Source organism: Erigeron canadensis, chromosome 8 (genome assembly GCF_010389155.1).
Source record: "Erigeron canadensis isolate Cc75 chromosome 8, C_canadensis_v1, whole genome shotgun sequence".
NCBI lineage: Eukaryota > Viridiplantae > Streptophyta > Magnoliopsida > Asterales > Asteraceae > Erigeron > Erigeron canadensis.
The window spans coordinates 39,533,466-39,558,723 of record NC_057768.1 but is presented as its reverse complement, the minus strand read 5'-3'; the positions used below and the strand labels follow the sequence as shown (position 1 = coordinate 39,558,723).

Genomic DNA, 25,258 nt, shown 5'->3' with positions numbered 1-25,258 from the left:
CTTGATTGGTCTAAACTTCATCTCTTCCAAATCTTTGAATGATAGCAAGTAGCAACTTGCTAGCTAGCATTAAGCATTGTCTTCACAAAAACAAATATACAATGTCTTACACTTTACCCCCTTCAACTTCTCTAAATAACAATACTTCCATTAATCACAATTTTCCAACTTCATCTACATCCAAAACCCTCCTAAAACCCCTCACATTTCCTTACACCATCCCTTCAAAACTAACTTTAACTTCCCCTAAATCTTCAACCTACGCAAACTACAATGAGCTCGGGTTGGATGAAGAAATGGGCCGGATTAAAAGGCTTCAAAACGGGTCGGATGTACGTGGTGTGGCCGTGGAAGGAGAGCCGGGTCGAAAAGTGGACCTTACACCTCCAGCAGTGGAAGCAATTGCCGAGAGTTTTGGAGAGTGGGTGACAAATGGATTGGAGAAGGAAAAAGGAAGACCTGTTGAGGATGTTCGGATTTCACTTGGACGAGACCCTCGGATATCGGGTGGCTTGTTGAGTGTGGCAATATTTTCGGGCTTGGGTCGGGCTGGTTGTATGACCTATGATATGGGACTAGCGACTACACCAGCTTGTTTCATGAGCACAGTGTTGTCACCATTTTTATACGATGCTTCCATAATGGTGTGTTTTTTTCTATCCGTGACAAATATTCGCTTTTTAAAAAACAATAATATATTACTTGTAAATATTCAACAAGAGATAATTCGAAATATGAAAACTTTGAATAGTCTTGGTCACTACAAGTGTTTTGTTTCTTTAGTCTTTTTTATCTTTCTTTTTTAACCTTTTGTACGTATTTCACTTTTTCATAAAAGTTTAAATTGATTTCTATATAATTACTGTATGTAGATATAGATATTCTTTCGAAACCTTAAAAGTGGCTGGTACGTCTAAATCATTTTTATATAAAAAGATTCAGATAAATCGGAGTATAATGGAAAAAAACTATAGACTTTAAATGGTCGAATTATATTCTTGAACGTTTATCAATGTAATTTAAAATTATTATTTACTAATCGTATTGTTATTTGGCAAATAACAAATTCACATACATGAAAAGTTATGTACTAACTTAATTGGACTGGATATATACAGATGACCGCGTCTCACTTGCCATACACACGAAATGGATTAAAGTTCTTTACAAAGAAAGGAGGGTTAACATCACCAGAGGTTGAAGAAATATGTGACAAAGCTGCCTATAAATATGCCAATCGGCTAACAAAAGTGTCGACATTACTCAAAACTACCCCTACACGAGTCGACTTTATGAACGTTTATGCAAAACATCTTCGCGATATCATCAAGGAGAGAGTGAACCATCCGCAACACTACGATACTCCTCTTGAAGGGTTTCAGGTATATCTATCTATCTTCAGACACTCATATATTAACATAAAAATTTTACGGTTAAGAAGGTCTCTTTCATATTCATATAAGTATAAAACGTGGACAAACAAACTTTATAATATTTCCGTCCCAATTTAAATGTTTAGACTTTTTTAGTCTTTTATTTTCCAACTTTTATATTAATTTTTTTTTTTTTTTTTTGTATTATATAATGATATATGTATAATATAGATCGATTACAAGTTTTGAAGTTCTAATTTAATTAAGTCAGCCTACAAAATCATATTAACATTCGATGTTACGACGTTATTTTACAAGCCATGTTGTGATTTTGCAAATATTTTTTTTTCTAAGCTCGAAATATTAAGGGTCATCAAAAGGGTTACTTCTCTTGGGCCCATATTGTGACCAATACTACAAGCCCAAAATAAGTGGGCCGGTGTACAAGCATATTTCATGAACTTTGGAAAAAAGAAAAAAAAAAAAAAACTTCATGGGAAAAAATTATCATAAGTCTTAATCATCTACTCGACGATTGTCTCCAATTCTAACTCTATTTTTTTTTAAAAACGACAGATTATAGTAAATGCTGGAAACGGGTCAGGCGGGTTCTTTACATACGAGGTATTAGACAAGCTAGGTGCAGACACATTTGGATCATTAAACCTTAAACCGGACGGCATGTTTCCAAACCATATCCCAAACCCTGAAGACAAGGTTGCCATGTCAGTAACACGAGCTGCTGTGCTCGACACAACAGCCGATCTTGGCATTGTTTTTGACACTGACGTGGATCGTAGTGGTGTTGTTGACAAAGAAGGTAACCCCATAAATGGTGATAAGTTGATTGCACTTATGGCTGCAATTGTCCTAAAGGAACATCCTGGTTCTACTATTGTGACTGATGCTCGAACTAGTATGGCTTTGACTCGGTTCATCACTGATCGTGGGGGCCAGCATTGTTTGTATCGAGTTGGGTACCGAAATGTTATTGACAAGGGGGTTCAACTTAATGAAGATGGTGTAGATGCTCATCTTATGATGGAAACATCTGGTCATGGTGCTCTTAAAGAAAATTATTTTCTTGATGATGGTTAGTAAGATTATACTCTTCATTTAGTTTTTACTAGTATTATTAATTATTTACAAAGTTCATGTTATATTTGAAGGTCATATTTATATTTATACTATTGTCATTATTATATGATGTCTTCAAGATATATATAGAAGTTCACATTATAACTTATGTAAAGAATAACTAAAGATCATATGTTGTGTTAAATATGCAGGGGCATATATGGTGGTAAAAATCATAATAGAAATGGTAAGAATGAAACTAGAAGGTTCAGATCAAGGAATCGGAAGTTTGATAAAAGATCTCGAAGAGCCATTAGAATCGGTATTATTAAGAATGGACATCCTTTCCGAGCCTAGACATGCCAAGGCTCAGGCCATTGAGATCATTGAGACCTTCAAAACCTACATACAAGTACGTACATCGATCATCATATCGTTTCTATATTCAACTCTTACCTTAAATTAACATATATATATATATATATATATAAAGATTAATCTGGAACAACTAACTAACAGGAAGGGAGGCTAGAAGGATGGGAGCTAGATGCCTGTGGAGATTGTTGGGTAAGTGATGGTTGTCTCGTTGATTCCAATGACGCCCCTGCCCCCGTGGATGCTCAAATGTACAGGTACATTATTATGTGTGGTCCTATACCAAACACTAAAGCCATATCGTGCCTTCCCCTTTCATCCATTCTGGTTTTTCCCGGATTTAGATTAACTTGGACGCCTAAGGGTTCTGTGCGGATATATAGATCTAGGCGACAGTGACCTTTCGCCAACGGGTCACTCCTTATGGAGAACCTAGGCGATTCTATTTGTTGGCCTTTTTATTAGAAAAAAAAAATGAACATAATTTGTGTTTTTTGTGTTGATTTCAATATTAATATTCATAAAACATGTTTAGGGCTAAGGTTTCAAATGAAGAAGATGGACAATATGGATGGGTACACATTAGACAAAGTATTCATAATCCAAATATAGCAGTCAATATGCAGTCGACGGTGCGTGGTGGGTGCCTATCGATGGCTCAAGTTTTCTTAGATAAGTAAGTGATCTCATAATCTCATATCACATTATCAATTGTCCCTAGCTATATACAATTAGACTCTACATCTTAATTACTAATAGTCAAACATTTTGATCATTTTAGGTTTCTCATCGCAAGTGGAATGGATAAGGATCTTGAATTCTCGCAGCTCGAAAAGTATGTAAAGAACGTAAACATCAGCTAGTTGGTGTCTATTTCCGGAACTATGCTTGAAATCATGGAGAAAAAAAAAAGAAACACAATTCTAAGGCTTCATATCTTTTTTTTATAACATAAGAAGGTAAAAAGAATTGGCAAATCATTCCTACAAGCAATAAGTGAGAATTTCGTAATGGTAATGTTAGGAGGATGTGTCATGATGCAATAAAGTAAAATGTACATACATTAATTATAATTATACATATACCTAAATATACGATGCTATATATGCTTACTTTTCTTACATTTCATATGTGCATAAGATTGTATCTTTTATAAAAGTTATGCATCCACCTGGCCTAGTTGATGTCATATGTTTTAACCCAAATGATATTCCAGAACTCCAGTGAAGATTTATTCCTTTGGCAACCAGCTAGGTTCGAATCCAATGAGCCGCAAGTTTTAACCCAAATGACATTCAATGCCGGAGATGTCGTGCCATTTGACGATCTATCTGGAGATTTTCCCCGTGACTACCGCGATGGCATAATATCATGCCCGGTGAATATAGAGACGACATATGCAGTAAACAGACTATGAAAAAAAAATGAACATTCAAAAAATAAATAATTAGACAAAGGTGCGAAACAAGGCTCTGTCATCCACGAATACGTTTGCTAATTTGGAAGCCCTATTCAAACATTTTTTTATAAACTGAAAAGCGCGTTGCAAATTGCAATTCCAATTAAATACTTATAGGGACCGTGTCAAGAATCAGAAAAGAAAATAAAGTAGACATAATGTCAAAATATTAAATGGTGCCATTTTTGTTCACCAACCAGGTTGTACCGATAGCTATGATGCTCACTTGTGCGTTTCTTCAACTCAATTAATTCGTTCCACGTACATCATCATATCTAGGGATGTGGGTGGTCCGATTTGGCCAGTTTTTGCTAAAAATCTCAACCAAACCAATGTAAACGGTTTAACATTTTCTCAAACCAATCCGTCCAAATTGTTTTGCCAAACCAAAACAACCAAAACCAATTAACCGGTTTGGTTTGGTCCGGTTAAACAGTTATCATACTTTAGACGTTCATATATAAAATCTTTTAATAATACCAAATTGCAAAAGTTTCACTCATAGTTAAAATGAAACACAAAGTATTCTGGAAAATATAAATCATACTAATATTAATTAGCTTGGTGATTTAGGGATCGTTACTTTGAAAATTTTAAATCTAGAATTTAAATATGTTCAAATCTTTACCAGTTAATAGTTTGTTATTTATAATTTATAGTATTGAATATTAATATATGCATGTATATATATATATATATAATAAACATACCATTGATATAATTAAATGGTCCGGTTTGATTAAACCGGTTTGATAAAAGTCTAAAACTACGAACCAAAACATAAGAGCGGTTTATTAAAAACGCAAACTGACGATTTAAGTTTTTGATTTTAAACCGACCAATCCCTCCAATTACTTTGGTTTAAACGGTTTAGCCGGTTTAGACCAAACCGTGCACATCCCTAATCATATCACATATGAGACTAATTAGTACAAACCTGCAATAGTATTATGGCTACTTGCGATAAGTTTCATATCTGCTCACAAGTATCTGTTCAAATGTATATATGGTCAGATGAAGTGGCCGGTTGCGCATATCCAATTTCGTAAAAAAAAATAAATTCGCTTTTCATATATGTACGTGAAAATATATAACCAAGGTAAAATATTGGGATTTTGTCCATCATCGTAGATTTTCTGGTGTTCGATGCCATCTCAAGATCTCAATTTATTGAACACATTAAGGGATGGTCCACACATCACATTTCCTATATATTGACCAAACTGTTTCCTTCAATGACCACATTACTTATATTTCACCATAACTATATGTCTTTAAGTTATCTTTGTTACTAGTGTAAATTGATAGATATATACTAGGTATTTTATTCCGCGCAATGCGTAACTAGCTAAAAAGATTATTTAATATATTAGTAAATAATTATTCTATAGGTTTATTATGTAAATATTGATTATGTTATAGTTCATGGTTAATTCATGTATCACTCTGGTCACCCTTTGTTTTTTCGGACATGTCGATAGCACAGTCACTTAACCTACTATAGTGATTACACATCCCTTCTAAGAACATTTAACCTAAGATATTATGATATCATCAACAACACCATTTGTGTAACCATAAATCGCGTAAAATGTATTCACCTTATAGATTAACACTACAACAAATCAAACGTAAATCGATAATGTAGCATGTTATCTATTCATCAAACGTAATAATATGTACAAAGTAAAAAACCAAACATGACAAAAATTTAGTCATATAAAATACACATAAATTTAGTCATATGAAATACACATAAATACAATACGAATAAGTAAAAGAAACCCAATAAAATAAATAAGAGAAAATCATTATAGTTTTTGCTTTTTATTATATAATAGACTTATGATTAGAATAACAACCAACTTTAGTTAAAGTTTCGGCAAAAAGAAAAAAAAACAAACAAAATTGATTGGTCATATATAATCTAATAATATATTCTAATAATTTCTAAAATTTGATATAGTCTTTAAAGTTGTATATATTTTAATAAATAATATTATTTTTGTCAAATATGTGTGTCAATTTAGTAGATGCATGGACGTTATTTTATTTTTTCTAATATGAGTTTTGATATTATTTTTTTATCTTGTGTATATAATTATGATTAATATATTATATTATATTTAATAAAATAAAATAGATTATTTTGAGAATAAATAAAGGTTATAAAATAAATATATTGTAAAAAATGTATGGAGATGTCACGTAGGATAAAATCCTATGTGGCAATATTTAAAATTAGCTTTAGATTGAAAAAAGGCTTTAGAAGGCTAGTATTCTTATTGTTTTAATATATATATATATATGGTAACACTCCGGTGAGAACACTCTTAAAATAAGAACGGTGACAACACCTTAAAAACATCATTTCGATGCATTAAAAGTTAATAAAACTAACATTGTGCATAACTAATTATCATTATTTAAGTGATTAACAACACATTCATCCGTCAAAATCGAAATAATCATGTTTTTTGTTTTGTGGATCCATCTTGGATGCATATTCATCAAAATAATGCATCCAACAAAAATTGTGATTTTTTCGATTTTGATGAATCAATGTGTTGTTAAATACTTAAATAATGATAATTAGTTATGCACTATGTCAGTTTTATGGACTTTTAATGCATCAAAATGATGATTTTAAGGTGTTCTCACCGTTCTTATTTTAAAACTATTCTTATTTTATTGTCCCCCTATATATATATATATATTAAAAACAAAGTTACCGAAATGCATATAAAGAATAGTAACGGACCATTTTTTTTCTTTGGGCCCATTTTTATTTTCTTAATGGGCCGCTTTATTTTCTTTTAGACGCATCTTATATTCTTAATACCGAAATGCATGTAAAGAATAGTAACGGACCATTTTTTTTCTTTGGACCCATTTTTATTTTCTTAATGGGCCGTTTTATTTTCTTTTAGACGCATCTTATATTCTTAATTTTGGGCTTGACAAATTATGTTTTGATCTTTTCAATTGCTTCCAATTTGTTTATAAAAGATCACTTATTTTAATTGCATATTATTATTTTTTAAATTTTTAACATTTTTAAAATTATCTCATCTTTGTACAAGTGAATTATTACATAGTATATATACATATATACATTTTTAAAAAATCCATATTTAAAATTTTTTTTTTCACTTTCTATTTTCAATGATTTGAGAAATTAGCTTTAATTACGTTTTTATTATTATTATTTTTTTTAATTATTCTACTTTCATACTTATTATCTTTTAGAATATATATAATATATTAATCTGTTATAGAATTATATTGTCGATTTTTTCTAATTTATAATTGCTTACCCATTAAAAAATCAATATGAACTCATGTTTTGAGCTAAATAATTAATGTTTCTAAAAGCTTGTAATAATTTTTACATAGTACGGAACACAATAAATATAATGTCTCCCGGGGCATCACCCGGATAACGTATCTAGTTATAACTAAAAAACGTACGTTGGGGAGCATGTGTTTTAACTGTTTATATATAGATTAAGTCTGGCTTTAAGAAAACTGAACAAACCGGTTCAACAAAATGGTTTATTTGAACACAGAATTCTAGCTTCAAAAGCTTTCGAAAAAACTAGTTCTCCAAAATAAGGTTTTTGAGCATTTATAATGAACGTTCTTTATAAATAAAGTTGATAGATGTAAACCATTAGATTAAAATCAATAGTCAATTATTTTTAATCTTAATCTTTGATTTTAATTTCAAAGAATAAAATTATCATAACTTTACCTATATTATTACTATAACTTTACGGGACTCACTACTCAGTCCAAAAATATTTTTCATTCCATCTGGGAGTAAAATCATATAAGTGCTTCCAACATTTCCACTATATTCCAAAAAACTGCTCTATTCAAGACAATAACTATGAATCTTGTTGATTTTTTTTACTCAAATAGCTAAATAATGTAGTAGAATGTTTTCATTTTTTTTGCCAAGGGCTCTCTAGAAAGAAGTTCGAAAAAAATTAAGATGTGTGTAAAGATGATTTTAAATGTTGAAATCATCGATTACTTTGTAACTAAAGTAGGACTATGTCTATATGGGCTCACACATGAATACGGCAGATTATAAGTTCAAAACTTGTCAAAGACAAGTGATAAAAAACTATATTTTGTGATTCATATGTGAGGATGATACTTCACTAAACATGAATTCTATACGGTGTGTGTTCTGTGTATCAAAACGATACATAGAACTAGAGGTAGCCACCCGCCACTTACCCTTTTTTTTTAATACTTTGAGTTTGACAATTAATTAAAAATCGTTCTTTTCTAACATAACAACCAGGCCTGCAATAGAATGCTCCGTACGTAGTGACTAATTCAATTTTAGAGTTTATTTTATTAAATTGTTAATTAAAACTGACAGTAACACTAAAGTGCCTATAAGATGTCTTTTACAAACAAAGTGGTGATAAGCTAGAGAAGATTTAAGTTAAGATTGAAATATAATGAAGCATGTATGAGTTTGCCTTTTTGAAATGATAATTTAAAAGACTTGAATAGTAAGTCAAGGCTTTGTGTGCCAAAGAAACATCGCCCGGCCACTTGAATCAAAGTAGTAACCAAATGGCATCACGTATATCTAGCTACATTTAATACAAGAAACTCATTGCTGTTCAAACATAAAAAATAAAAATAAAAATACAAAGAAGTAAGAAACTCATTAACTTATGCAACAGAAAAATTCAGAGGGAACACTGCATGCTTGAACAAAACAAGAACAATAAATTAGGATCTGTCCCTTTTTCTCTCTTATATAGTCTACACAAGTGTACTATACAAAGTGTATATGTATAATTTATTTACGTGTATTAACCATTTTTGGAGTGTTAAACATGGACTGAAAAAGCTAAAAGCCATTTATATATTATATGCTACCATTAATTATATAACTTGAATGAAGAAAAAGGAATAAGATGATCAGCGGAAAGAACATACACAAAACAGTGTTCGCTCCTACTTTCTACATAGCTTAATTACAATCATTAAAAGGGTAGTAAACAAAAATATATAAGATCAAATAATAATCAACATTGGGACGTGATAATTATACAAACAAAAATCAGCCATACACAACTGCGCAATTTCCGATTGTGGTAAAGTATGAACGTATTGTATGTGTTTGACAAAGTTTTGTTGTTTATGTATCACTTTCCGTTAACATTATATTAGCGAAGTCTTTAAGTTACTTAGGTCTTGTTTAGTTGTAGAAAACATCTCTTGTTTTCTAGAAAAATTTTCAAAAAAAACATGAGAATACTAAAAATGTGATCTACTCATTAGAATTTTTTTGAAAAGTAATTAATTAAGATAATGGATACATCATTTTACATTTTATAACATAAATTTGGAAAACAACCTTTTGATGTTTTTCATTTTATATTTTCCATTTTCTATGGATATTGAAAATAACATATTCTAATTTTGAACACGTTTTTAGAATATTCGTGTGTTTCTAAGAAATGAAAACCTCTTACGTTTTCTAATAAAATAGAAAAGCTAGGAAAACTTTAAAACATTTTTTACAACTAAATGCAACCTTAATAGCACTATACTAATCAATTGTGAAGAGGGTTTGGACCTGTGTGAACTAATCTTTTATCTTCATCAAACAAATCACCTTTTCCACTTGCTTGGTTCCTTGCCCTTGCTGCATGCGATTGTGGCGCCGCCACTGTTCTAAAGAAGATGGATTTCCGGCTAGAAGGTGCCGAACTACGGCTGTGGTGAGTAGCGGCAGAGAATGTTGGTGCATGCGTGGCGATTAAGATGAGTACCCATATGATGATTATAAGTTGCATTCTTGAACTTGAATACTCACTTGATCTGGTTTTGAATCTTGTTTTTGCAACTTCATGTGAAAGATCTTGAGACATTGTGAAGGATATGATGCTTATAGCATGGCAGGAGTAAAAGTAGCAATGTGGATTATATGATGTGTATATATACTTGTATATAATTTAATTATATAGATGGTATAGTATATATAGTATATAGTAGTGTAGTTTATAGGTAGGAATGTGGAGAGAAAAAGACCTAGCAGAAGATAGCTGAAAGGGAGAGATCTTTGACTTGCAATATGTAAAGGGAATTGGACTGTCTTATTATTCAATTATAAGACAAAAACTACTTCTAGAGTGGGGGTGGGGGTGGGGTACTGGGGTGGGGTTAGTATACATAAAGTTTCTGCAATTCTTCCCCTTATATTAGGGGTGTAAGTCACATACTCGCATGATGGTTGATAGTAGTGTTTGGATCTTCTAAAACCAAGTGTTTAAGTGATCAATGCCTCTAAGTTCAATTCAATATAAGATTAACACTTAGGTCGCGTTTGGTTCACACAAAATCCGATGGAATTTGATGGAATTGGAATTGAATTCCATTCCTTAGTGCGTTTGGTTGCACAAAAAAGATGGAATCTCATTCCATAGAAATGTAAACATTCCATCATTTGATGGAATCTTCATTCGTTGGGGATGGAGGAAGGAATTTCATTCCTTCCATCAATTGAATTTTCAAAAAATAAAAAACATTCCGTCAAATTCCAATTCCTTTAAAAGATTCCATTTCTTCTCAAAACATTCTGTGAACCAAACGCGCCCTTAGATGACATTACTTTTTAGTAAACTTAATTAGGTACACTAGCTTCAATATACTTGCAGAGTAGCTTCTTTTATTGTTATGTTACATCCTCATTGATTCGTATGATTGATTAATGGAAACTTGAATGGTATTATGAAGGTACCATGTTTCGTTCAAAAATTACTACATATAAATTACCAAAACCACATTTTTAAACGAATTAAAGAAGTTTAAAGTAAATATACACAACCTAACTAGATATCCTAAAAAACGATTCTAAACTCTTCTCTTGAGCACCTCCAAGATATATACACCTAGGTAGACCAAAACTTGATATGTTTTGTAAGAACATTAGGACATCTAATAACAAGTTTTTCTATCAAACAATCTCTTCAACATAAAACTATAGAGGAGTGGAGCATAACTTGGACAGTTGAATGGCCTTCACTAGTCCCAAAACAAAGAAAAAAGATACTGGTTGATTGGTTACATTGATCAGATTGAACCAATACTACATGGTTCATAACTTCATATTCATATCCTAACAATAAGCTTTTTTTTACAACAAAAGACATTAACATCAACAAAGAAATATAATATGCTCAATAATTAAATTTAAGAAACTCATATTGTAGTTTTATAATTTATTGACTTGCAAAAGTAGTTTAGCCTCTGTAGCATTAATGGCTGTTGCTCACGGAATGTCACAGATTTCCAATAAATTATGGTAAGAAAAAAAAATAAAAAATAGGCAAAGGACATTGAAACGGACATTCATTTTAATTAATGATGAGCACATGCCAATAGGTCCCAAGTTCAGTAGTGTGTAACATCAATATTTTTAGTACTGATGAGACTTTATGTTAATGTTCCTAACAAAATCCAAATGAAGATATGAATAGCATCTTGCCAAGTATGCTGATAAACTAAATGCTAAAAGTCTAAAACATTGTTGCCACAAGCAATTTTACTAGTTCTAAGTATAGAAAGATAACAAGAGAGCTACGATTAACACACATTTAATGTCATTATTGAAGGTGTATGCCGTATGGGAGAGGATACAGCTTAGCGCCTTTTTTGAAAGCAAAAAACACAGTTTGAAACATCATGATATTAGGTCCGTTAATTAACTTCACTTTAAGAGAAAACACATCTATCTTTAAGCCATGTAAGGTATTTCGAACACTATGTTTAACCAAGAACACTCAAGTATCAAGTATATGCACTTCCAAACACCCTAACTGTGTTCGAGTGCAAAGAATTCACCATGACCATCAAGCCAGAGCATAAACATAATTCGACCGAAACATGCAACGAAATAACACGGTTCATCAAGGTATATGATAAAAGCAAGTTTCATTTAGCATGTCATGAGTTGTACTCTTACACAACTCCTTAACTCATCAAATGGTCTACTTTCTGGAAATAAAATAAGACGGCCAGGATAGATCCCCTTACAATAATACTCCGGATATGAAAAATTAGTCATGCAGAGTTCCCAAAATGTCTTCATCCCTAAACAGATGATACCTGCACCATAGAGACCAACTACAATTTAGAAAAGATTCATACGGGGAGCCCCTTACTCAGCATAGTTTTAAAAACAACATTCATGTGACCAACATTTCCATGGGACCTGATTTGAACCCCACAACAAATCACACAAGAATGAAGAAAAATACAGCTTTAAAGTTAGACTAGACTTTGCAGAGACTGGAATTAATTAAGAACCACAATTATATTTTTGTGAAAGCAAGACCCTAGAAATTTAGAACTCTCTTTGTTACATTGTGAGGTTACAAATAACGAATAAGGTATCTACTCCTGGTTTAGTGTAAGCATACTTCTGGGTATACATCATACTCTTGATTACTTTTCCTGACGTTGGTACTTATTACAGGTAGCACTTTTGACCCACGAATTTATACAATTTTTTATGGGGTCGTCAAAAAAATTTCATGGGGTACAAGTGAAACCCTACTAGAGCCACCTTTGTAAACCTCAAACTCTTAAGGCCACCCCACAAGACCCACGGAGCCAAGCAAATCACCAGCCCTCCAGGACCGGACTCTCATTATTAGACTGGGGTGGGTATCCCCAGCAGTTGCAACTTTCACGGACCAAACTTAGATGTTAAGACTGCTTTAATGGATCCTCAAGGCTATACCTTACCCTTAAGTTATCAATGTATGTATTTTAACAATCTAGTCATCATATAGATTATAAAGTTATGGTGCTATCAATGCCCATCAAAATTTGAAAGATTAACCAGAGTCACCGAGTGCATTACATGTGTATGTAGACAATACATGAGTTAAAAAAAAAAGTATTTGCATAAAATGTCATCAAAAATGATATGCATGTGCACCACTTAATCAAAATGGACAGGTAGCATTATCATTTGTAAAGACTAAAGAAAACTGAACACCAGCATCCCACACAAGATACAATCAATTTTGAAAACAGATCTTTCCCTGCTCTCTCTAACAATATGCGTGCAATACATATATGCCGAGATGTTTAGTCTCTCTACACTTTGATATCAACACTAGCTTCATTCTCAGGGGAGTCTCCTAAGTCTAGATATTGCTTTAACAAGTTGTTTCTTTGTGACTGCTATGTCCCAAAATGAACCAAGCTATCAAAGGTTGTTTATCAAAAAACCACAGGTCAATTGAAATACCCGATCCAAAACTTAAAGTGAGCCCGGCGTCCATTCATTTCATACTCCATTATTTGTGAAATTAGTGTTGCGACTCCAAGGATGATACCATAAGAAACCTTGTAGGTTATTGTATTGAATTGTGATCAAGAGGATTACAAGAGGCTATATTCATAGAGAAGCCTAATCCAATACATGGAAACTTGATAAATGGAAACCAATATATGTCTAGTACGGACTTACAGGGTATCCATTCACAGATATGACTGCAAAACTCTCATGAAACATCTCAAACAACCATATTTATAATTATAATTTATTACTGAATTTTCACTTTCAAAATATATGATCCATCAATATCAACAAGCAACTGTGTTCTTAAATACAAATAGAGATAACAAAAGCAGCTTAGCTCGCCATATTTAGATATTCATTTTGTGTCATACCCCTGTTTGTTCATTTAGGTTAAAGTACTCCGTAAGCGGACCGACTTGCATTTAGACTAATGTATTCTTATAACATTTTAAATGGGTAATTGTGTTTAGCTAAGCCTTCCTATAAAGGTTTGACCTTTATGAAAAAAAAACTCTAAATTTGAGTTTCTAGATTTCTTTGTAGCGTTACAACTCTTTAAGAAGGACCCCAAAAAACAATGCCAAAACACATAGCTTTCTGCACATAAAGCTTGTAACCCAAACACCCCCTAAAAACCAAGAAGCAGATATCCCAAAAAAAGGGGTTTTGTTTTACGATGATATAAACAAATGGGAAAGCAGAAAACGAAAGACATACTCTTTATCACCAAGCTTGACTTCCATGCCACCATATTCAGGCAACAAAACAGTATCTCCTTCCTTCACACCCACCGGAACCTTGTTTCCGGAATGATCACGAATTCCTGGACCAACAGCAACCACTTTCCCAGAATTCAACTACAAAAAACCATATGTAACATACAATATCAAACCCAAACATGAAACCAATTACTAAATACAAATAATAATAGAGTAAAAAAAAGTGAAGAAAAAAAAAGATAGTACCTTGGAAGATTTTTCAGGGAGGAGAATACCGGCGGTGGTTTTGGAGGGCGGAACAATCTTTTCCACCAATACCCTGTTGAGACATGGAATCAGACGCCTTGCCATTTGATTTTGCTGATTTTTGGTAGTCAAAGAAAGAAAAAGATGTACTATAGCTTTGAAGGAAGGTTCTAGGGCTTTTTGAGGGTTTTATTGACAAGGTCAAATAAATGGGGGTTGGTTGTTTGGGATTTTGATTAGGGCTTTCTTTGGCCCAAAGTTAACTTAGTATTAAAAAAACTTAGACATCACAAATTCAGCGTGTTTGATTCGAATAACTATGGGAAAGGTTGATAATTTTTTAGGGACAGGATAAAGGTAAAGGTTGATAATTTTTAATCCTTGAATTGAAATTAAAGATTAATGTTCAAATATCAAATTTAAATCTTTGGCTTTTAATTTAATTCACTAGTTGAGATTTTTTAACTTTACTTTCGCAAAAGCAACATGATTAAATTACTTATGGCATTGCTCAATGATTTTTATACTAGTTCGTCGTAGTCTCGCAATGGGGGTTTGATGATAACTAGATTATAACCCGTGTGAAACGCGAAAAAACGTATAAACAATTACATTTATACGTGTAAAAAGCTAGCAAAATGTATAATAAATACTTAAAAAGTATTTAGAAATGACAGATTAATAAATAAAATAAGAATCATGAAATAAACTGGTTGTTTATTCATAAATCAACCATAGTATAAATATAATTTTAAAGACTAAAGTTTGACAACGGTTTCTCATCCACCTGGCAAGTGTTTTTTAGTTTTATGTAATATTACAAATGATTATATTTTTAAAGATTATAACATATAGTGAATTGAAAGCTAAAACAGTTGGTCCAATGCATGGAGGTAGTTAACTACGTATAGTTTAAAACTTATAAGGATTCACGGTATCCACAAAATAGTTAAGATATGCAAATAGTAGTGGTTTTGTAGAAACTGATTTTAGGCCTATGATCCACAAGCATGTAATCTCCTTCACTGAAGCCAAGACAATTTTAACCCAAATATTCTAAGATTCCTTGAAGGCATCGATGTCAGCCATTATCGAATACAAGTTGATCTGCCATGATATTGTATATAGTGATATGGAAGCAAATATGTAATCTTTATTATGCTAATGTGTAGTTGATGTATAATATTCATACATTTTTTATATCACGATAATGACTGTTTGTCACAATATCTCCTATGAGCTATTTCGGCGCACTTAGCTCTAAACAATAACAGCCATGTTTTTCAACCTTAATCATATATCATCAAGTGTATACTTATACTTCATAACATAAGGTTAATTTAAACCATAATCCAATACAAAACTATTTTGTTATTAATTATTTGTAAGAAAATCAAATACGGAAAATAAACTATGATGAAAGATGTATCATAATATTACTTGACACAAATTAAGCAACTGGAAATATAATTACTAATACTTATTAGAAAATCAAATATTAAAAAAGTTATAAGATGGATCGACATAGTTTTTTGAAACAATCATTATTTGTTAATAAATCAAGAAAGCGTATTTTTATTAATAGTATTAATCTATAAGAAGATTTAAAAGAAAAACAAATATGAAATCAAAAATAAAATTAAAAATGTTTTTTAATAAATAAATAATATGATTAGAAAAAAATATATAAAACATGCACCTAAACAACAAAAGATTCTACTCCTTTTTTATAATGGTTACATTCAGCCTATTTTTATATCTAAGTAAATATATTGAATTAAATTAAATTAAATTTATAAAAGGCAAATGACATAAGCAATTTGATCTAAGGGTTTTAATTAAAAATTGAATTTCATCTAAAGGTCTAGATTTTTTTATTTCTAAATTAAGGTTTCTCTTTTAATATATATGTCAGATATACAAACTAACGTGATATATGTATCCTTTTAGGAATAAAACAATATTTTAATAAATTGTAAATGTCTGTTGAATTATATAATTAAATAAAGATTATGATGATCTAAGATTTTCAAAAATTGTGTATTCTCATGCATCTTTTCAATTAATTATGACATCATCATAATTTATTGATTTAAAATTTAAAATATCCTACCTTTTTTAAATATATCTCATTAATATAGATTTTTATTAAATGTTCACACTATTATGTAAGATTTTAATCACCTTAATTTCCGTTATAATAGGCCGAAACTATGGTGTCTTTTAATATATGTTTTACTTTTTGTTTTTACCACCCGTATGTGTTTCAACATGTGTGTACAGCTACACAAGTTTTGTTTCCGTTTAGTTACATTATTTATATAATAACTTGTCACAACTTTTCAATTTATTTAACATTGTTATCATACATTTTAACATGATAACATATTTTAAAGTTACCCGGGTAGAATTCGATTTATTTATTTATAAGTTAACCCGGGTTGAACCCGGGATGATTAGCCAGTAAAACAATATTTTAATAAATTGTAAATGTGTTGAATGAATTTATTAACAACATTTTAAGTTAGGAATAAGTTATGTATATTGTATTAATGTATCTATTGTATTTTGTGCCTTCCTATATAACAAACTTGATCTCTTAAAAATAAATATTATGAGGTTGTATGTTTAGTAGATAGAAATTCAAAGAAATAAAATGATACAAATAAACAAAATAAAGAGAAATGAAAATTGATGAAGAATTTTAACAATGGAAATATTCACCCAAAAAATATTAAAAGGCATAATCTTTTTTAACAACAAACTTTAAAAATTCAAGCAACTTTATATAATCTCATTTGGGAGATAAACAACTCTAAAAAACTCAAAAGGAAAAAAATAATTGTCTAACTATATGTCGTTCTTTGAAACTCATGTTGGATGAAAATATGAGATATAATAAAAATATTTCTTTAAAAATAACCCGTTTAATTTATTTCCCTTTGAGCAACTAAAGAAATTAACTTCATTTCGACTAGCCTTCTTTGAATTCCTCCTACCAAACACATGAGGAGAGGGAAGACAAATTTTCCTTTCTAATCACCTCAAAAATGAGGGAAAAACTTTTAAAACAAAAAACAACTACACTTCTCCCTCTAATCATCTTCATTGCTTCCATTTTCACTCTTAAAAAAATCTTAAAATACATTTTATAATTTCCCCCCTCTGATCTCATTTCCTTTCCACACTTAAATAAACTAAACAATAAACACTAAGTTGGTTAAATAGTTATAATTCTGATCCTTCTGAAAAATAAATACGCTAACGAAAAATATTGAGTTTTAAAAGACAATTTAATACATATCCCAATAATTAAGGTTGGCATAACAGGTTAAACGAAACCTGTTAAGACACGAAACTGTTAAGGACAAACACGAACACGACCTGTTAACAAATCGTGTCATTTTTTTCAAACACGAACACGACACAAAAATTAACAAGTGCACCTATTAAGACTTATTAAGAAACCTGTTAACATATATTTTATAGAATTTTTGACTAATATTAAAAAAACCTTAACGATACAAAAACTATTACAAATCTCAACTATTATATAACGACAATAATAATCAATTCTTAGTATTTTATATATATGTATAACCTTAACAGGTCTTAACATGTTTTAACAGGTTCGGACTTGTTAAGACACGAAACGTGTTAAGATCAAACACAAAATCTGTTAAAAACATATCGTGTCATATTAATATGTTTCGTGTCAAAATTGTTAGTACCAATGCATATACTAACATTATCAAACTTCTGTTTTATTTGATGATAACTTGCACATGATAAAAGAATTCCAAATACCCCTTGACACCATGGGCGGATCTTTATAAGGACAGGTGGGATCCCCGGCCTTTTCATTTTTTCACTCGATGATGCAATTTTATCAGTATTTTGTTTGAAAAAAATAATTTTCTTAATATTATTTTTCATTCGGTGACTTTTGGCTTTCTCTCAAGATCTTGACACCATATTTCAAAATTGTTTAATTTACTGAAAGCAAGTAATAGGCAACTTTTTTTTTTGGATTTTGGAATGGCGTTTTTACTTTTACTTGATGGCTTTTTACTTTCATTTTGCAAAAAGACAAGAAACAAACAACTACATACATCAAAAAAGCGCATGCGCTGGATTTCGGGGGTTGTAAAATAAAACCTCTCACGTGCGTCCTACTTGGATCAAAGACAACAAAAAAGTTTACCAACATACAAAACACTAGTCAACATTTTTCTCACAACACTTTCCAGATTTCCCCCAAATTTTCTCAGACACACAAGCTCACTCAACCACCCACCCACCATGGACCCCACCACCACCGTTACGCCACCACCGCAAAATAACCCTGACACTCCACCCGATATAATCAGCAACAACGACGATGGTTCATCCATTAATAATAACAGCCAATCGAATACTAGTAGCGGTGGGTGCCAGAACATGAATAACTTGAAATCACTAGCCTTGAAGCTGGCAGCAGGAATGTTGCCAGCTCATCAATCGCTTCTCCAACGACACTTGGATGATATTTTCCCCGACGAGCTTATCGTCCCCGACCATCCTCCTTATTCCGATGTAAGTTTGTCACTATATGTACCATTCATCCATGCATGCCCTGTATCTATCTATCTATCTCTATACACACACAAACATTATACGTTTAGATTGTTAATTAGTAGTATTGTTTTATGTATATGCGCCAAATATGATTACAATGCTGCAATAAATTAAAGAGGTTAAACTGTATTGTATCACTCTATACGTTTGGGTTGGGCCAACTATACTAGATTATATTTATATCTAACAATTAGGAATCTAATGTTTGACCATTTCGACATAGGTGGAGAGATACACGGGACAGAAAGTATAAAATGAGAAAGTTTTAAGAAAATGGTTATAACTCGATTGGAATATACAATGTATGTGTGCTAGCTGGAAAATCCTTAGGTAAGTAAATAAAGAATCGTTTAGTAACACACGAACATCGCCTAATTATTGAGCATAACATAAAGCTGTTTTTTTCCGGTGTCGTTGATTTGGTTCTAATAAAAAAGATCCTTGTTTTACCCCAAATTGTAAAAGCCTGACATGTACTAGCAGTTATGTTGCCGTTTGAATTGGTTGTTGGGGAAGGGTTGCTGTTATAAGTTAGGATTGTATAGTTTTGTCGTCTCTTGGTTGAAACAAGGAAATTGCTTTATGAGGTCATTCTAGACAAATGTGCAACTCCGGGGATAACTGAGTAATCTTGTATACAACAGATGATATGATCCACTGCTTGTGGGTTTATCAATTTACTCAACAAGTTGCATTCTTTATACTGGATATGTTGAAGGCCAATATATGCATGACACACGCTCATTTAAATGTTGCCAGAATTCTTACCTATTTCTCCAGCAAAGCTATAAATGCTGCCGAATATAGATGTGTTTCTAAAATTCTATAAATACGATATACCAAATCTTCAAGGGAGTTCAAAATGCACCCACGTTGTTTAATTAATTGCATGTTGGCTGATTTAGCTTTGGGCAGTTATGCATTCTGTCTAAAGGACGTCCCAGACTGTTAAAGGAAGAAGTAAACTGTTTATGTATAGTAGGTAATATATACCAATACACTTTTCTCTTGAACTTGTGTGTATGAGGTTTCATTCAAGTCACGGCAGATATGTTTAGTCCCCATTGTATTAGATCATAACATAAAAGTAGTTATAATGTAGTAGAGACAGAAAAATGAAGCAAATATATGTTGATCATACAATGAGTCGTCAAACCAAATCTGTAGAAAAGTTGCGTCTTTTTCAAACTTTCCTATATTATTTTTCCATCCCAATCCTCTTTTGGTTTATACTTATGTCATTGGCTTGTTAATTGAAGATTGAACAGAGTGCTAATTCATATACATCACGTGGTGGATTGTATAGATGATATTAACAGCCCTGTGGGAGTTGAAAGCAGAAGGTGGTGCTACCGGTACTAGCGAGGAAGCCATTTCAGAATTCATTAAAAAGGAATACCATGAATTGCCATGGGCACATGCTACCATTTTAAATCATCATCTGAAAGATCTTCACATGAAAGGAAGGATTACCATGAAACAAAACAGATTCTATCTATGTCCATCATCAGTTACTAAACCCACACCTGCTCCTACCCTTTGTTCAAGCCCCATGTCAAGCTCTTATTCTAGTTCACCAACTAGTGTTTACTCTAGCCCAACTTCATCCAGTACTAGCTTTAGCTGTGGACCTTCTTATGAAAGGCCCAAGTCAAAGAGGAGGAGGCAGAGGAGAAAGAATCCCGTGGGAAGAGGGGGTAAGACAGTTCAGGTGAGGGGTAGAGGTAGGGGTAGGGGTAGAACACCCAAGAAGATGCAAGTGGGTCAAGACAAAGAGGAGGAGGAGAAAGAAACAGGGTTCTTAGTTGAAGGTCGAACCAAAGTGATCATAGGTCAAAATGTTTGCGGAAAAAGGAATGAAGATGTAAAATACAAGGGAGAAAGTGTAGGAGTGAGGAGGTCAGGAAGAAGGAAACATGATGTTTGTAATGAAAAAAGTCTACCATGTGAACAAGCTAAGAAAGGAACGAAAGAGCAAGGTCAAAAAAGAAAACACTATAACGTGGTGTGGATTGGACGGAGAGTACGAAAATTAACAGAATTTGAGAGAGACCTTCTTGAGGACGAGTCTGGTGACGAGGTCACTGGGATAGAAGATAATGCCGCTAGAGAGAAAGATGTTGAGATGATTGGCAGTGATACTGAAATAGTTGAACAATACGAACAGAAAGAAGCAAAAACTGCAATAAATGTGAAACAAACCTGGCCAATAAAAAACCAGAAGTCTGATATTATCAAGAAACAAAATGACATGAGCGGAGAACAAGTTGAGTCGCAAAGACAAAGCAAGGATGAAACTCATAAAAGATTTCACGTCCAGGGGCAACAACAAAATGAAAGTACAGAACAGGATCAACTGCTGAACCAAGAAGTTCAAACGGCTGATGGGCAAGATTCAGTGACGATGCAATGTGAAGAACGACTAATAGTTGCTGGTGTGGGAAACCTAAATAATGATACAGTTACAGAACCAATTCATCTTGAAGAACAACACGAAAACGGTTACAAACTAGAAGAGAACCAGGAAGTTCAAACGATTTTTGAGCAAGATGTGCAAATGATGCAATGTGAAGCACAGGCAAATATTGCTGGTGTGGGAAACCTAAATATAGATACAGTTACAAAACAAATTCGACCTGAAGAACGACACAAAAAAGATAACAGCTTGGAAAAAGAGAACCAAGAAGATCAATCGCTTGTTGAGCAAGATGTGGTGATGATGCAATGTGAAGCACAAATAATAGGTGCTGGTGAGGGAAACTTAAATGATGATACAGTCACAGAAGAAATTCAAGCTGATGAACGAAACAAAAAAGTTAACAAACCGGAAGAAGAGAACCAAAAGGATCAAACGCTTGTTGAGCAAAATGCGGTGATGATGCAATGCGAAGCACACGCAGTAGTTGCTGGTGTGGGAAACCTAAATGATGATACAGCGAGAGAAGAAATTCGACTTAATGAATGTCGCAAAAAAGGTAACAAACTGGAAGAAGAGAACCAAGAGAATGAAACGCTTGTTGAGCAAGATGTGTTGATGATGCAATCAGAAGCACAAGCAATAGTTGCTGACGTGGGAAACCTAAATGATGATACAATTACAGAACAAATTCGACCTGAAGAACGATGCAAAAAAGGTAACAACTTGGAAGAAGCCAACCAAGATCAATCGCCTGTTGAGCAAGATGTGGTTATGATGCAATGTGAAGCACAAACAATAGGTGCTGGTGCGGGAAACCTAAATGACGATACAGCCGCAGAAGAAATTCGACTTGATGAACGACATAAAAAAGGTAACAAACTGGAAGAAGAGAATCAAGAAGATCAAACTCTTGTTGAGCAAGATGCGGTGATGATGCAATGTGAAGCACACGCAATAGTCGCTGGTGTGGGAAAACTAAATGATGATACAGTGAAAGAAGAAATTCAACCCGAAGAACAACACAGAAATGGTAACAAAGTGGAAAAAGAGATTATTGAGCAAGATGTGGTGATGATGAAATGTGAAGTACCATCAATAGTTGGTGTGGAAAAGCAGCATGATGATACAGTTAAGGAACAGATTTGGTCTGAAGAACCCAACAAGGGCAACAAAAGTGAAGAATTAAATCATTCACGTGAGCAATGCACTGAAAGGAATAGAGGTCCCCTTCGATCTTGTGGGCAAGATCGACTGCAAAATGAAGAAGCCAAGTCAGCTGAAGAGAGAACTCAGCAGGGAGAACGAACAGAAGGAAATCAGACAGAAAATGTGCCCGTAACTGGTACTGAAGTGCAACAAGATCAAGAGATGCATCAAAGTGAAACACAAGCTAGACAGACATGTGTCACAGAGAATGTATCAGAAGAGCAACAACTTGCCTCTGAAAAGCATCTTCAGCCACAAGACCAATGCACAGAAGAGAACAAATCTCAGCAGCATGAGCAACAAGGGAATGTCGTAGGACAAGTTCAGCTACAAGGAGAAGTTAAAGTTGCTGAAGATGAACTTCAACAAGAACAGCCACACAATGTAGAAGAGAAAGATAATGGACCAGTGCATGATGTATCTACTGGCCAACAGGATTTTGTGATAACACAAACTGGATCAGAAGTGGAAGGGGACAGTGAGGAATGTAAAACCTCAGAAGTGCACCAGGATCAGATAGGAATGCAAGAAACTTTAGCATCTGATCTGCGCCCTCAACATGAAGGACTAGACAATGCAGTGCTTCAGGAAGAATATAAGCAGAGGCTGCCATTGAAAAAAAGACTGAGGTCTAGCTGCACGTATGAAGAGACAATTCCGAATACGCAGGTATCCATCCGTTTATGGTCAATTCACTAATTTAAATCTTTTTTTTTTTTCATAAGTATCTAATTTCTAGTTATTGACATGTCGTATTTAATATAATTGTTTTGCTTAAAGAACCAACTTGACCTAGTGACACCTCCTGTCCGCCGAAGCCAGAGGAATCATAAAACAGTTCCAGAAGCAGTTGGAAAAACTGAGGTATGGCATGCTATAGAATTGACAATATTATTCATATTTATCAACAACATCAACAGCCTAAAGTTAAATAAAACAGATCTTGTTTCTTAATTTACTATGCCAATAGTATTTTATACCACTTCGGACTACTAAAGCTTCAAAATTTGCTATTAAGAAGGGTCCTGATCATTCTAAAGAGCAATTACAACAATCAGGAGGCTCAAGGCCCTCCACGAGGAATTCCAAAATTGCTGAAGCTGAGCAATTGTCAAACTCGCGGAAGACTAGGAGTAGAGGTTTATGATCCCCAAGACTGCGAGAATGATAGTTGATAGTTGTTAACATTTTTGTGGTATTTACATTAACTATAGAGCGTGTTCAACATTTTGAAGCCTCAGCTAACTGCCGGTTCGAAGGTATGATTATTTTATCTACCCATGTATGTAAAACTAGCATGTTGTTTCCCGATAACTGTTAACACGGTTAGATGTACAAGTGCTAAATGTTGTGTTATATTAATTAGTATGGGGAAAATTGATCTTAATGTAGCCAGTGCAGTTGATGATGTATGTACATTGTAGGGGATTGCTGTTCAGCCATTTTGATTAGTGTATCATGATCATTGTTTTGAGGGTTTTGCTTTTATGCATGTTATAATGAGTTTGGGGCTGTTAGTAAAATCCGTGTTTTTATCTCATGAGTATTTATCGATGGAAATAGATTGTGGTTGAAAAATTACTCATAAAGTTGAATAGAATTTACTGACTTAAGATCACCCTATAGATAAAGGTTTCCAGGCATTTCTTGCATGATGGAGTGGAAAGAATGGGAGTGAAAAGTAGGTGAGTAGAGAGGACTAAATAACATGCATTTAAAGTCGGGCATGCAAAGTTAAAAAAAAATGTCGGGCATGCAATATGCGGACTAAATATATCTTAAAAGCAAATGAACTAAATATATCTTGAAAGCAAATGAAGCTAGCTTAACTGATAGATGTATCCTTGGTTTAGGTCTAGGTTTTTGTTTCATAATTCATACTACATAGCCTATATGACAAACTAAAAAGTAAAAAAAAGTGAATAAATTCAATAAATCAATATCTAAATTTATAAATAGTTTAATAGGAAGAATAAGTGAAGAATCATAAGGTTAACAGTTGTTAAAAAAAGCCATTTTTTAATTATAATAGAATTAATATCTTTACTTAGTTCATAATCATCTCAAAAGGATTTAAGAATTTGCAATGACTTAATATCAGGTATTGTTTTACAACACATCATCGGTTCAAGTTCTATTTAAGTGGTGGCCACGGAATCGTTTCGAAATGATTACTGGATATCCTGGTTAAACCGCATACACCACATCTGAGTTTTAAAAATCGTCATTCCCAGATAACCCGAAAAAGAAAAATGTTATCCATCCATTCATTCATGCAAATTTTATATACACAACTAAAAAATAATTTCATAAAAAAACTTGAAATAAAATGTGATATAAAAAAATATATATTCCGTACTAAAGGCGCAGTCAGAGTTTGTTTCTTTCTTCTGCCCCCAAAACCGTTTCAAAAACTGC

General features: G+C 32.8%; 3 protein-coding genes across 5 annotated transcripts; 2 read left to right on the top strand and 1 right to left on the bottom strand.

Annotated features, from left to right (window-relative positions):
- Positions 1 to 47: 47 nt before the first annotated feature.
- On the top strand, positions 48 to 3,948 carry LOC122578120 (phosphomannomutase/phosphoglucomutase). The gene is made up of 7 exons (XM_043750007.1): positions 48 to 644; positions 1,119 to 1,382; positions 1,950 to 2,466; positions 2,663 to 2,862; positions 2,970 to 3,082; positions 3,361 to 3,501; positions 3,607 to 3,948. Exons 1-7 carry the CDS (start codon positions 102 to 104, stop codon positions 3,686 to 3,688), a joined length of 1,860 nt encoding a protein of 619 aa, XP_043605942.1. The 5' UTR covers positions 48 to 101; the 3' UTR covers positions 3,689 to 3,948.
- Positions 3,949 to 12,235: 8,287 nt separating this feature from the next.
- On the bottom strand, positions 12,236 to 14,801 carry LOC122579472 (10 kDa chaperonin, mitochondrial-like). Its single transcript, XM_043751654.1, has 3 exons — positions 14,599 to 14,801; positions 14,351 to 14,490; positions 12,236 to 12,426 (listed from the first exon to the last, which is right to left on the bottom strand). The coding sequence occupies exons 1-3, from the start codon at positions 14,701 to 14,703 to the stop codon at positions 12,378 to 12,380; spliced, it is 294 nt and encodes a 97-aa protein (XP_043607589.1). The 5' UTR covers positions 14,704 to 14,801; the 3' UTR covers positions 12,236 to 12,377.
- A 3,996-nt stretch (positions 14,802 to 18,797) lies between these two features.
- LOC122609815 (titin homolog) lies at positions 18,798 to 24,324 on the top strand. Of its 3 annotated transcripts, none has more exons than XM_043782755.1 (4): positions 18,798 to 19,173; positions 20,522 to 23,509; positions 23,621 to 23,704; positions 23,859 to 24,324. In XM_043782755.1, the coding sequence occupies exons 1-4, from the start codon at positions 18,901 to 18,903 to the stop codon at positions 23,985 to 23,987; spliced, it is 3,474 nt and encodes a 1,157-aa protein (XP_043638690.1). In that variant the 5' UTR covers positions 18,798 to 18,900; the 3' UTR covers positions 23,988 to 24,324. The 3 variants fall into 3 exon arrangements, with proteins under 3 accessions (XP_043638690.1, XP_043638691.1, XP_043638692.1); XM_043782756.1 differs by having other exon boundaries at positions 18,801 to 19,173; positions 23,862 to 24,324; XM_043782757.1 differs by having other exon boundaries at positions 19,116 to 19,173; positions 20,475 to 23,509.
- Positions 24,325 to 25,258: the final 934 nt, after the last annotated feature.